Consider the following 13348-nt stretch of genomic DNA (forward strand, 5'->3'; position numbering starts at 1 on the left):
CCGTTCTTATTATTATGAAATGAGAATGAAGGCATTTTTTCGAGCTACAAATTAATACTTCCTCTTCGTAAGAACATGAGGGAACTTTTTTTAGAGACCCTTCACAGCTGGCTGGGAAGGTGCCTGGGTGAAAACCAAGCCGTAGGCAGCTTCAATTGCCACCCAGAACACATGATAATTCTTAGCTTGAAATTAGAGACTGGGATACCTGGGTATCGTGACGTCAAGCCCTGGATACGAGACTAATCCACCCAGCTGCACCGGCGCTGGTTAGAATTACTGCTGCTTCTACTACGACGTTGTAATTTTTGTGTTGACAACAGCCTTATCAAAGGTCCGCGAAAGACCTCACTCATCCCATCCTGCATTGATTCCAATTCCCCAGCCCCGAAAAAGAACCGTATCCGGCCGACCAGCTCACAGAACGATGGAGGTAGTCCCGCCCCCGATTCCTACGTTCGCAGAGGATACAAACCAGCTCAGTCAAGAATACGAATCCTTCCTTCATCGTGTCACAGCTGATGATTCCGACGCGAACCGACTTTATATTGAAACTAAGGAACATGTTGCTCTTACCGTGGAATTCTCTTCTAAAGGCTGGAAAGTCTGTAAAGTAGAGCCTGATAATGCACCGCTGTACGTAGAACTATTTTCTTTCCTTTATAACAATACTTTTGTTAAAAAAATTTGTTGGAGGAGATGAGCTAAATATCTCTTTTATATAGCCAAGTTAAAGCCCTCGAAGATGAGATATATGAAATGCCGGAAGGCTTCCTTATGGCCGCTAGTGACGAATTTAAACGGCTATGGCACGAATCACTAGTCAAGAAGCTCTCTAATCTTACTAGATTTGGTAGTGACGACGAGGAGGAGGAATTCAAATAAAAAATAAAAATAAGAAAAAGGGATTTGGGTTGGGTTTCGTCCATTTGTAGACGGATTTGTTTAAACGGCCTCAACATAGAATAAAATACACATGGCAAGAATCCACATACCCGCCACGTTTTTTGAGTTCGTCCTACATCCCCTGTTAATCTACATATTGCATATACGTACGGGGGAGTGCCCCCAGCTGCTTCGATAGACTCTACTATCCCTGAATGAGATTCGAAAGTGTCTTTTGTCGATTTTTTTTTTTTAAAAAAAAAAGAAGCATGCGTTACAGCCTTAACATCCTCCCGGCCTGTGTAGTCCTCTCACATCTCGGGGGGACCACTCTAACCCTCCCAGTTCTCGATGGTTGTCCTTCCGATGATTCCCCGAGCTTGGTTAAACGAGATGCAAAAGTTCATGTTTCTATTCCTCATGTCGTTGCAAATTTTGAACCTCAACCCTCAGGATGTCCTTCTCCATCACCATCATCAGAGAGGGGAGAAACACATCGTCTCGAAAAACGCGCTGATCGTTGGAAAAACGTTAAAAGGACGTTTAGCAGATTGACTAATAAGCTCTGCGGCACGAGGGAAGCTAGGCAGGAGGCTCTCCAGAATTCGATGCTTAGGCAGTTTAATGCCGGTGTCAGTCAGCAAGATGTTATTCTTCCTGAAAGTTTAGATGATGTTAATCCACCTGTAGTCGACCTGGGCGGGAATAACCAGGCCCCGAATAACCAGGGCCAGAATATCGAAGTTGTTATAGCTGAAGAAGAAAACGAAGAAGACTACATTGACATTGATTCTCCGCCGGTCAGATACGACAAAACGTATTAGGCCAGCCTCAAGTTATCTCCAATCCCTCGAACCAGCAGGCAGTTGAGGTCACAATGAACTAGGCACAAGCGATTCAAGGGCAAATGAATCAAGCACAGATTCAATACCTAGAAGGTGGTATCGACATCCAACTTGGATGCTCGGTTCAGTCCAACTTTGCGGAGCAAGATAACGGAGAGCAATATGTCAGCTTCGGAGAGGGTAACGAGCAACTATTTTCGGAGAGGGCACTGCAGATCTTGCAGAGAATCTAAAGGAGAGCGCCCAAAACCAAGGATGGAATCTAGGAGTCAGTCGAATTTCAGGATTCCCTCAAATGCAAGCCGCCGGTGTGGGTGGGGGAGTCGAGTATCCGCCATATGTTGAAGGCGAGAGCAGAGATGAGGAGGAACATTCCGATCTGGCTGCATCAGGATTTGCTCCGGAGCAAATCCAGACAGAGATTGTGAATGAGCAGATATCGGAAATCCAGCCGGATGGTTCGGATAGTGTTCAGACTCTTCAAAGCAGCGTTGCAACTATCCCGGACCCGAGCTTTTCGTTCGCAAATCCAAATCTTGGCGGTTCAGCAAGTTCTGGAGGACCACAAGGGATCTGCTTTATTTATATGAGTCCCTTCATTCTACAGTACTCCATTAATAAATATCATTACTGTTCACTGCCCTATTGAATTTACAAATGTGGTGCCCCCAAACTCCGTCGTTCGACATGGTGCCATCTATTTTGATGTTCTTACCACAAGTCCTTCGCCAGCCAAATAATCCTTCACTTGGGCGACCGTGTACTCTCCTCTGTGAAACTATAATGGAATTAGCATATTGGAGCCTAATCACGGGATGTAATGAACAAAGAACCGTAAAACTCACCATTCCAGCTCCCAAAGCTGCGTCCGTAGTCGTCTTCTCGAAAACCTCCAAGAAATGTCCCGGATTCCCGGCACCACTTGATGCGATAACCGGGATCTTCACCGACCGCTTCACCTCACTGATCAACTCCAGGTCAAACCCGGAGTTTGTGCCATCTTTGTCTATGCAATTCAACAAAATCTCACCGCATCCCATAGCTTCTACAGCAGTAACCAGCTCTTGAACATCGACATCCCTGCCTTCGCGTCCTCCCTTTATTGTGCATTGATACCAACAGTATCGCTCTCCATTTGGTCCCGGGAAGGCCGTTTCTATGGCATGACGTTTCGTATCTTGCGGCGAGGCCACATATATTCTCCTCGGGTCCACTGATACAACAACCGCCTGGTTTCCGTATGCTTTTGATATCGTTTCGATAGCCGTCTTCCCGCTCAATTGTTTCCCACTTGCAAAATACTCCTCAGCTGCAATAACTGCATCACTTCCAATGGAAACCTTGTCAGCACCAGACTTGAAGTACATCGTCGCAACCTCAAGTGCCGATACTTTTGTTCCATCTGTGTCAACCACGTCTCTGATGCCTCCTCCTATTGTTAATGGTACGAAAACCTCTTCGGATGTAAGCCTTAACACATCCAACATTGGCGTATCAGCTACCGGACAATTTCTGAAAGAAGTTATATTCAAGAATGTAACTTCGTCGGCTCCAGATTCGTAATAACGTTTCGCCAAGTCCACCGGCTTGCCTAGATTCCTGACTTGGCCGCCTGAAGAACTCGTTGTGCCTTTCTCTCGTACATCGTATTGATCTCCCTTCGTAACGACTAAATCCCCATCATCGTTTGTTCTAACATCCAGACAGGCAATGACTCTTCTTGTTAAGCCATCTCCCATCTCTTTCGCCTGAACATCTTGAGGAAGCTCCGATAACCGTTTCCCATCCAAGAAAGCTTTGATAACCGCCAAGCCGGCCTCGCCGCTCTTTTCCGGATGAAACTGTGTGGCGAAGATGTTTCCCTTAGCAATAGCGCCGACGAACTTCTCGTCTCCGTATGTGGCGGTTGCTACATCCCACCCTTGTGATTCGAGTTTTCCGGGGGTATATGGCACAGCATATGAGTGCACATAGTAGTATTTTCTCCCGGGTACCAGTCCGTACAGCGATTTACCCTGTGTTTCCTCTGATTGGATTGCGATAGCACTATTCCAGCCAATATGTGGCACTGATTTTGTTGTAGAGTCGAATTGAGTGAGCGCTCCCGGTATGACCCCAAGGCCAGGGACCTCGGGGTCTTCGGAGGAGGATTCGAAGAGGCCTTGAAGACCGACGCAGATGCCCATAAACGGTTTCCCGGAGGCGATATAGGCCTTCAGCGGCTCTGTAAATGACGCCTTGGAGAGCGAGGACAGGCAATGGCCGAAGTGACCAACACCAGGAAGAATTACTCTCTATACGATTTTTTTAAGATCACAGTTAGATTAGATATTACCAAAGTATAGTATGGACTTTTATAAAATATTAATCAAGAATTAAAAGATCGGTATATATGCATATAAACTCTGGATCTGGAATTATGAAACGTTACCTCTGCGCCTGCAAGGTCCGCAGGGTCTTTAATCCAGACGACCTTGTATCCGACTTTCTCGATCGCATTGACCAAGCTTCGGACGTTGCCGGCGACATAGTCGAGGAGGTGAACGGTGTTTGACATTATTTTGCGTATTCGGTCGGGGCACGACAGCCTGGAAGCCCAAGTAATTTCTTTCAGATATTGATATTGAAGGTTTGCCGCCGTCAATATCATGCAATGTTTGAGTCACCTTTTCTTCTAAGACTTCCGAGGGGAGAAAGAAGCTAGAACTATGACAGGGCCTTTGCGTTGGGCGTGTCGTCCGATGTCGCTGGGCTCCCAATCGGGCAACGACAGTGTGTTCGGCTTCAAAGCTCCGCAGCCCGCCGCTGTCATTGCTTTCGCCTCAGAAATAGCACCTATCGGTTTCTTCGATTATTCATTAATCATCAAGATGCATGCATATAGCAGTTCCCTGTCCACATATGGTAATGCACGTTTCAACTGCCTAGATTCCCTTTTGTTCCCTCCTAAAGAAAGGGAATCGAATCTGAGGCCTGTTGAATCTGACGAATACAATGCTGCTATTGACCTGGCCGCGCAATCTTGTTCATGCTGTTTTGCTAACCGCAACAACCCTGCCGCCATGGCCGCATTCGTATAAGCACAACTTCCCCCAACATCGAATCAGCGTTCAGCAGGCGTACTTGTCCAACAACACCTGGCGCGCGCCGTGAAATGGTACCTGCTAAAAAAATGTGGTAAGATCTCAAGATAGAACTGGATCTCTGCGAGGAAAAGTCCTATTTGCTAGTCGGATTATGAACCGGGAGGGCAAGCTAGCATGCCCAGGGAAGGGGTCGAAGCACGGGATTTTACTACAGGAGCCCGCAAATTTAGACAAGGAGACTCTATTTTGCTGACTGTGTTTATTGCTGCGAGTGTAGTTCAATGTCAGACTTGCAGGTTTATAAACACTACCATGCCCCTCTTCCGTAGGTGGGACCAGCTGCAGGTACCTTTCTCTTCCGTTTTATCACCACAGCCTCACCGGTATCTAAGCGGGAATTCCACAGGTTGGAGGACTTGCATCACTCTCTTTTTTTTTTCATTTGGTTTTCATCCCCCTTTTTTTGGTTTCAATACTTTCTTTCTAGGTACAATTGATCATTAATTCGAAAAGGTTCGACGGTGCAGGGCCACCATATATATATTCACCACATTGTAGTCAAGGCCAGGTCTGCTTCTTTTGGTGATTTCTTGAAGAGCGTTCAAGTCTTACTTGATTTCGACCGGCTTTTCGATATATTTTATATACCGATTTACAGTCTTTTTTTTATTTTTATTTTATTCAATCTTTCAAACATCTACTTTCATTTATAGCTACTTGGTTTAGCATTTTATCGACGAAAAGTCCTTCCTTCCTACCTAACAAAATTGCAACAAAACCAACGCACTTTTGCTGGAAACCTTTCACGATATATTACATTCTGTCGGTACCCCCAAATCGTCATAGATTTTGAGACGAGATATTAATACACAGCGTCTTCGATTCAGCTATATATATTCTTGCTCTTTTCGCATAGTACTATATACCCATATTCTCATTTAATATTTCTAAAAATTTCAAAAGATACCCCCGCCATTTTCAAAATGCGATTCTTCACAATCTTTTCCACTTTCCTTCTCACAGCTTCCGCGCTGCCTGCCCCTCACAATGGTGAACACCCTCCTACGAATACCCTACCGGGAAGCGATACGCCAACAGTTCCATCCGGGCATCCTACAAAGTTCACACCCTATATTTTCCGTTTCCCGCGCCCCCAAGATGGTTCAGCCGTCGTCAACACCGAGGATATTCTCACATCTCTCGAACCCCATGGCTTCAACAAATCCCATCTCCACCACAAGTACTCAGCCGCTATGAACGGTTTCGCCGCAGACATGTCCGACCACTGCGTTAAAATCCTCAAAGACATGCTTCCACCTTCGGGCGTCATCATCGAACCCGTCGTAACCTACAGGGTCCAAGCTCCACTTGCCACATACACTCCTCAACTCGCTGATAGCGAGAGATTCGCCGCTGAGCACCCGGTGAAGAAACCAAGGCAAGCTCCTGCACCTGGTATTACGAGTTTGCAGACTCAAACGAATGCACCATGGGGTCTTCAAAGGATCAGCCAGAGGGAAAAGATCGCTGGAACCTTTGATGAGTTTTCAGAGGAGCCCGAAGAACCGATTTTTAGTTATACATTCGATGAGAGTGCTGGAGAGGGTGTGGATATTTACGTTATTGACACTGGGATAAATATAGAGCACAAGTCGTTCGGCGGACGTGCGGATAGACAATTCACGGCCTCCGGCTTGGAGACTACGGAAGGAGTAAACGACAAAGCCGGTCATGGGTAAGCATTTCTTTAACAAAAAAAAAAAACCAGAACCGCTTTGATATGTATACTAATGATAATCTGCAGTACCCACTGCGCCGGCACGACCGGTTCTCGCGGGTTCGGCGTCGCCAAAAAGGCTAACATCCACGCTATCAAAGTCATGGGCAAGGGAGGCGCTGGTTCTTCTTCTGATATCATAGCCGGAATCGAGTTCATGATCGAACGCCATCAAAATCGTGCCGATGACCCAAACTTCAGGGGTTCAGTCGCATCTATGTCTTTCGGAATCGACGTTGACACAACCGACCCCAATTCAACCAGCAGCGGAGAAAGCTCGGCTCTTCTTGAAAGAATTATCATGAAAGCTGGTGCCGTGGGTATTCATCTCGTCATCGCCGCCGGAAACCAGGCTGTCGACGCTTGTAGAGTTTCCCCGGCGCTTTTGAGCAACCAACTTCATAACGAGACGGAGTTCCAATACCTTGCCAGCGCCATTACCGTTGGAGCCACCGATATTAATGATAAGAGGGCGGACTTCTCGAACTACGGACCGTGTATTACAACTTATGCACCAGGTAGCGATATCTTAAGCACCTATATCGGTGGCGATGAAGCGACAAAAGTAAGCTCCGGGACTAGTATGGCTGCCCCTCATGTAGCAGGATTAGTAGCGTACTTTTTAGGACAAGATCAGAGTCTAAAAACTGATGTCGTGGGGATGAAGAGGAAGGTTATGAATACGGCTGGGAAAGGGCTGTTGCAAAACATTGATGATGCGAAGGATACCAAGATTCTGGCATTTAATGGAGTGTAATCTAGATGCTGGAGATATAGCATTTTCCCTTTTTAACGAATATATGCATTCTTATCTTTCATCCCGTGGCATACACCCCTTTCATACATGCATATGGGATATTTATGATGCTACCTGCATAATCATGACTGGGCTACTTGTATATATGCATATATAGCAATTTGAAATGCATAGTTAAACTATCATTATCGATATAATCTTGAGATTAGTCACTGCACTATCCATTTATCAAAATTTAATATCGGATTCGGCGGTCATATTATATTCTGCGGCTACTACCTAGCTTACACCGTCAAAAAAAAAAAAAAGAGTACGAGAGTACTAGACCAGGGCATAGAAAATAAAGAAGAAAAGGAAACCACGGGTATGTAGTACAAAATTAATAATATCAGATAAGGCAGAAAGGCACCATCGGTCTGTGCACGAAGACCTGAGAAAAGGGAAGAGGGTTGCCTATGAAAGGAAGAGCATGTGCATATCACGTGAAATAAGAAACGATCAACGAAAAAAGTACCGAAAAGGGTTCTCGAGAGAAACGAGGGGTTCTAAAATATCAAACTGCCTTTCCTAAGAAGAGGCTGACCAAAAACTAATGAAAGTAGATAGCTATACATAGAAGGCCCAAGTAAAAGGAGCATTAATGCGATGACACAGGGGTGCTGGCAACAGCACGATTCAAAACCAGAATAAAGAAAGGACCAAGAAGAAAAAAAGACCGCCGCCGGAAATTTTTGTCGGACAAAGTAAAAAACAGTGCACGCACACGCGGAACAAAAGAACGCAGGATAGAGCCGCAAGAAAAGTAGCGAATGAATGACGTTGAGGAAAAGAGAAGAAAGGATAGACAAATAACTAGACTTTTAGGTCGCTGCCACCGTCTATCCTCTTTTTTGTCGCTTTTGATCAAAGAGTCATCAAAACTTTTGTTGTCGTGTTGCATCATCCGTCGTGTCTATGTTCGTTGAGGGGAGTGATATTTACAATTCCATTCCGAGGAACAACCATTTGTCGGAGGTGAAGTATTCTCTGTCGAGCTTGTGAGTGGTGGTTACTTCATCTCGAAGGTCCGGAGAAGCCCAATTTTTGAGTGTAGCAAGCTCAAGACCAACCCATCCGAGGTTGTGAACAAGCGAGTCTGACAAGATTCAATGTTAGCATGATACTACGTCTGAATGATTTGTAAAGAGAGATGGGAGACATACCAAGTCCGTCGGTTTCCCGATCAAGACAAATGACGAGATCCTGACAATCAAAGCATTCCGTTGCGAGATCGATCAAAGCAACGAGTCCGGACTTGAGTTCGGTGCCATTAACACCTTTGTCAAAGAACAAAAAGAGAGACCTCTCAGGCTTGTTCAAAGGACCTTTTTCGGATACGAATCCTCGGAATGCACTCCCGCCAACGTAGTCGAAAACCTCCAAGTAAGCCGCAACTCTGGTTTGCAACTCAGACGACCGCCTCATCATTCTCCTGACAGGGGTTTTCGCCCCTTTGGGAGATGATGGAGGAGTGGTCGGAGGAGTATGTGGTTTGTTGAAGGCACCGACATGATTGCCGACGCTGGGAATGATGCTGTTGCCGTTCCCTCCTGCGATAGTTTGTAACGACACGTCCATAGTAGATGTCTGCGCAGATTTTCTCCCATAACCGAAGAAAACCTGACGCATAACACCGTCGCACAGTCTCTCACACTCTGCGATAATGGTACGGGCCGCCCACCTTCCATGGCGACTCGGAGAGGTCTGCCGCCGGGAATTGGTGGTAGGTGAGTTAGGGACCTCAGGGATACCACTAAAATATCACATCATAAGTTAGTATATGTTCTTGATACAATGATTACGACACTAAAGTCGGATCTAGGAGAATTTAGTTACCTCTACCCCGCCCGCCCGGGTCGAAGAGTAATGGAACGAGCGAACAACCGTAGCGGAGACGTCGGTGGTGAAGCAAGAGGCAAGAACTGGGCTCCTGGCCTCAGCGAGAGGAGCGACGTCGTGCATGAGATGTTGATTATTACTACTCGTATTACTAGATAAATTTGACATGGTCGCCATGACGTTCCAGCTTGACTGATTGCCGGGGGTACTCGTGGGATCGGTTTTCTTGGGTGGAGGGACTGGGACGGTGTCGCTGACAGACGACAATAGGCTGGGCAGTTTGAACTGAGTCCTTTTTTTTTTTTCTACACTAGCTTCGCGGGAGCGATGGATGTGAGTATTCTACGGTCGATGGAACAACGGTGATGGCGATAACAGGCAGCAACTGTGTCCTTGAGAGGATGATGTTGGAGATGAGGTTGTTGTTTGCGATGGATTGAGGTTGGAAGTCTAATTCGGTGGATGAATGAATAATGAATTCAAGTTTTGGTTGGGCCGGAGAGGGTGTTTAAGTAATTAACGTCCAGACATGCATCCAGCCCAAGAACTAGCAAATCGGTCAACGGCATCCAAGCAACCGAATCACATGGCCAGTCTTCTTTCTTCTTTTTTCTCCTTCAAATTGGCGTGAAAATTTTTAGCCAAAACGGTTTCATGCTTAGCAACAGGACAGTTATGACAGCCACTCCGGCTAATGCTCCAGAGCTCTGCTTCGGGCTCTTCGTCCCCCACAAGCAGGAGGGAACGAACGCTCTTGCCACTTCTCGAACCCTCTGGGCTGGATGGTTGATCCAGCTGTCGGATGGATATCACGGATCCATATCACTAATGGGCACTGGTGCGGAGACGATGACATACTCACTCACACAAGGGTCTCATATCGATATTATATTGTCACTTTCGAACAGGGACTTCAATTCAACTTTGAAGCAAATTTTCGGACGAAAGCAAATTCCTGCAGCCTTTGCTTCTGCATCCCAATTCCCGGAAACCGTTTCCTGTGGACCCCAGGAATGTAGCACAGACAGTTATATGTTAACGTCTGTATCGGCAGAGACTTTGCCGGTACTTTCTGCCGGATCGTAGACTGTGGGGAATGCAAGGTAGCATATCTGTACCCAACTAGCTGAGATGCATGTCAATGCATGATACACACAGTACATCATCCACCTCTAAGGGATCTTTCGCTCTGTAGACAGGGTGATAGGGAAGGAACTTGCCATCCTCTTTCGAAGTTTCGCAATCCTCATCCGCGGAATTGGCCTCCTCCTGCCGTTCTCGCCTCAACTTTCCTTATTCAGAAGCACGTGGATTTGAATCGGTTTGTCAGAGCGTCATCATCTGTGTTGCCACTTCCAACATTTTACAACGCGGAAACCTAGTCATAAGCATGAATCACTATGAACGTATGAGACGGATTAATAAGAGAATTTAGACCCAGATTCATTATTAGTAAGAGAATACCGCTGTCTACAAACGACTCCGTAAATAATAATAAAAATAATAATAATAATAATAATAATAATAATAAATAAAATAAAAATAAACTGTCTCGCAAACCAGACTCCAAGCCGCTAAAGCCTCTTCACTAACCGCCTACTCGTCAACAAAGGTGATCTCCATGATCCACAGTAACGAGTTGCCTGGCCTTGTTATGCTGTCAACCCTAAGTCTCGTATCGACTTCTGCAAATAACCTTCTCCAGTCTCCTTCCTCCCGCTCATTTGAGTTATATGCCTTGAGTATGATGAGGTCCAATGCTCTGGCAAATAGCAATACGGCTGTTAGCTATCTGTTGTGTAAAACTATTATCTTTTACAAGACAAGTGGACATGTGCTTACCTAACTCTTCGCTCCTCCGTAGGAAGCAGAACGTTTGCTGGGGGCAGAATAAAGTCGCTCACGATAAGCTTCGTTCCGTTTCTGAAAGCTGGTACCAGGCTCTTCAAGATTTGACGGACGTATTTATCTGGCCAGTCATGTAGAACAAATCGAACCAAGTATGCCTCAGCACCTTTGACTGTCTGCTCGGTCAAGAAATCATGCTGGCGAAATTCGATTCTTTCTACAAGCTCGGGGTGGTCTCGGGCTAGATTCGTTTTACCTTCTTCTAGGGAAAGAGGGGCGATATCTTCAACGATGAATTTTAAGGAAGGGTTCGCCTTTGCAATCTCGAGAGAGACAAATCCAGTAGCGCCGCCGACCTGAACGTGACAAAATATTAGCACGCTGATAGACATATCAAGAGCAGTACACGGCTCAAGAGCGGTACACCGTGGTATGATGTTTTATCCTATGCATAGACCAAAAGAGCGGTCACTTACATCAACGACCGTAGCGCCCTCAGGCAGCTTCCCCCAATCATAGCCTGTAACCAAAGGTGCAACCCTCAAGCCATCCCCAGAGCTCCATAGGGACATGGATACACCAAATCGCTTGGCACTCTCAGGATTCTTATCCATATATTCAAAGAACCCTTGATCATCGAATGCCATCGACCAGGGAGCCTCCTTAAGCTCTTCGCTAGTTGGGTACTTCTCGAGATTCGGTACAAGAGTTCTTGCGGTGTGGCAAAGCTCTTGAGTGTTATAACCTATCCATGCCCACTCCGGCGAGCTTTCATTGCGGAGGAGTAGAGACAAGGCGGTATGGGCAATGTATCCCTGGCGAGGTTCGCAGAAGACACGGTTTGTCATTGCATAGCGTAGGACTTGGCGGAGTTTGAGAGATGAGATCTTGACTTGCTTGCTCAGGTCGGCGAACGAAATGTCACCGGTTTCTGGAACAAGCTGGGCAATTTTGAAGTGATGGATAACATGGAGGGTAGAGGTGTCATTGAACTGTTATTTCACGAATATTAATATTTGTTAGCCATGTGTTCCAATTTACAAATTAAATATCGCCTAAGAATTCTGAATGTTCATATACGGAACAAAACCATTACTATTAAGATGAAAAATGCTTGCTACCCAAACATTCGGGGAAATGGCCCATCCAATAGCAGCTCCCGTTAAGGACCTCGTATACGCATCCGTATACCCAAGGGTCGAACAGCAACGCCTAATTAGTCGCCTGCTGAACGAGGCTTGAGCTCGCGGCTAGAGTCCCGAGAATCTGGTTCGGTCCTGCAATTGGTGTCGTACAGCCATCTATGACAAACCCAACACAGAAATAAATGCCAAAAACGAAGAGAAGAACTTACACCCCAGACAAGCCATTGGATCATTTCACTTGGGCCTGCAGTGAGATCATACATGGATTTAGAAGCAGCTAGGACTTGGAGCCTTGCAGCATGTAGCTTTTCAAGCTCTGGTGTCGATGCTGGTGGTAGAGGGAATTTTGCTGGTCCGTCTGCAGCGAATGATGGATATGGAAGACCCTGGGATTCAATGTAATCCTCGAGAAGTTTTGCATTTTCAGCAATCTGGGCAGCTAACTCAGAAAGTTTCGGGCGAAGGATGGGTGCTGGGCCCGTAGGCAAATCTTCGGCTGTGTGAACCATGGCTGACAAATTAGTTTCTTATTGATAAGAGGGATATGGAAGATAGTGGTCAACTAGAAGCTACAGAAGAGGATGGGAAATGAAGCTTTTATATTCAGTCCTTTTTTTTAAAAAAGAGATAACTGCCACGATATCAGTTGATACTTATATTACTGCGAAAAAGCTACGTTCGTCTGATCCCAAAGTAACCTAGGGCAGCCTGATGAAGTCGCACTTCCGGCCAATGGTCCCAACTACTTGGATTCTGGGACCGGGAAAGAACCTCGGACGAAACATAGTCACTAAAAGAGGGGTAAGCTCACGCCCTCCGTGAATCAAGACCGACTGCCGCGCTATTAAGACAGAGGCGTCGGACCACTGGGATCCGAAGTGGAGACATTTTGGACGCCGTCGAACACGCGGCCGTTAGGGAGTGGTTAAATGTGATAGAAACATATAGGATCGGAAAATGCCGTAAGTCGAAATAAAGCTAAAATAATGAAGAAACAGCTCCGTAGTCGTAGGCACTGATAAATACACCTTAGTAGGGCGTATCTTTGGAACTTTGGGCTCGTACTAGGCTTAGCATGTGTGCGGCAAGGTATTACCCCAACTCCCTGGACAAGATATCACATTTTG

General features: G+C 46.1%; 6 protein-coding genes across 6 annotated transcripts; 3 read left to right on the forward strand and 3 right to left on the reverse strand.

Moving 5' to 3' along the window:
- Positions 1-427: 427 nt before the first annotated feature.
- Positions 428-885, forward strand: DFL_006945 (uncharacterized protein; the record flags this gene model as incomplete). The annotated part of the gene is made up of 2 exons (XM_067636451.1): positions 428-636; positions 726-885. 2 exons carry the CDS (start codon positions 428-430, stop codon positions 883-885), a joined length of 369 nt encoding a protein of 122 aa, XP_067488066.1.
- A 269-nt stretch (positions 886-1154) lies between these two features.
- Positions 1155-2379, forward strand: DFL_006946 (uncharacterized protein; the record flags this gene model as incomplete). The annotated part of the gene is made up of 3 exons (XM_067636452.1): positions 1155-1685; positions 1772-1910; positions 1997-2379. 3 exons carry the CDS (start codon positions 1155-1157, stop codon positions 2377-2379), a joined length of 1053 nt encoding a protein of 350 aa, XP_067488067.1.
- A 48-nt stretch (positions 2380-2427) lies between these two features.
- On the reverse strand, positions 2428-4287 carry DFL_006947 (uncharacterized protein; the record flags this gene model as incomplete). The annotated part of the gene is made up of 3 exons (XM_067636453.1): positions 2428-2508; positions 2576-4024; positions 4162-4287. The coding sequence occupies 3 exons, from the start codon at positions 4285-4287 to the stop codon at positions 2428-2430; spliced, it is 1656 nt and encodes a 551-aa protein (XP_067488068.1).
- A 1512-nt stretch (positions 4288-5799) lies between these two features.
- On the forward strand, positions 5800-7350 carry DFL_006948 (uncharacterized protein; the record flags this gene model as incomplete). Its single annotated transcript, XM_067636454.1, has 2 exons — positions 5800-6551; positions 6621-7350. 2 exons carry the CDS (start codon positions 5800-5802, stop codon positions 7348-7350), a joined length of 1482 nt encoding a protein of 493 aa, XP_067488069.1.
- A 977-nt stretch (positions 7351-8327) lies between these two features.
- DFL_006949 (uncharacterized protein) lies at positions 8328-9018 on the reverse strand (the record flags this gene model as incomplete). The annotated part of the gene is made up of 2 exons (XM_067636455.1): positions 8328-8485; positions 8553-9018. 2 exons carry the CDS (start codon positions 9016-9018, stop codon positions 8328-8330), a joined length of 624 nt encoding a protein of 207 aa, XP_067488070.1.
- A 1806-nt stretch (positions 9019-10824) lies between these two features.
- DFL_006950 (uncharacterized protein) lies at positions 10825-12730 on the reverse strand (the record flags this gene model as incomplete). The annotated part of the gene is made up of 4 exons (XM_067636457.1): positions 10825-10990; positions 11071-11432; positions 11553-12068; positions 12431-12730. The coding sequence occupies 4 exons, from the start codon at positions 12728-12730 to the stop codon at positions 10825-10827; spliced, it is 1344 nt and encodes a 447-aa protein (XP_067488071.1).
- Between the last annotated feature and the right edge of the window lie 618 nt (positions 12731-13348).

The sequence above is a fragment of the Arthrobotrys flagrans genome (genome assembly GCF_004000055.1).
Source record: "Arthrobotrys flagrans strain CBS H-5679 chromosome Unknown unitig_8, whole genome shotgun sequence".
Classification (NCBI taxonomy): domain Eukaryota; kingdom Fungi; phylum Ascomycota; class Orbiliomycetes; order Orbiliales; family Orbiliaceae; genus Arthrobotrys; species Arthrobotrys flagrans.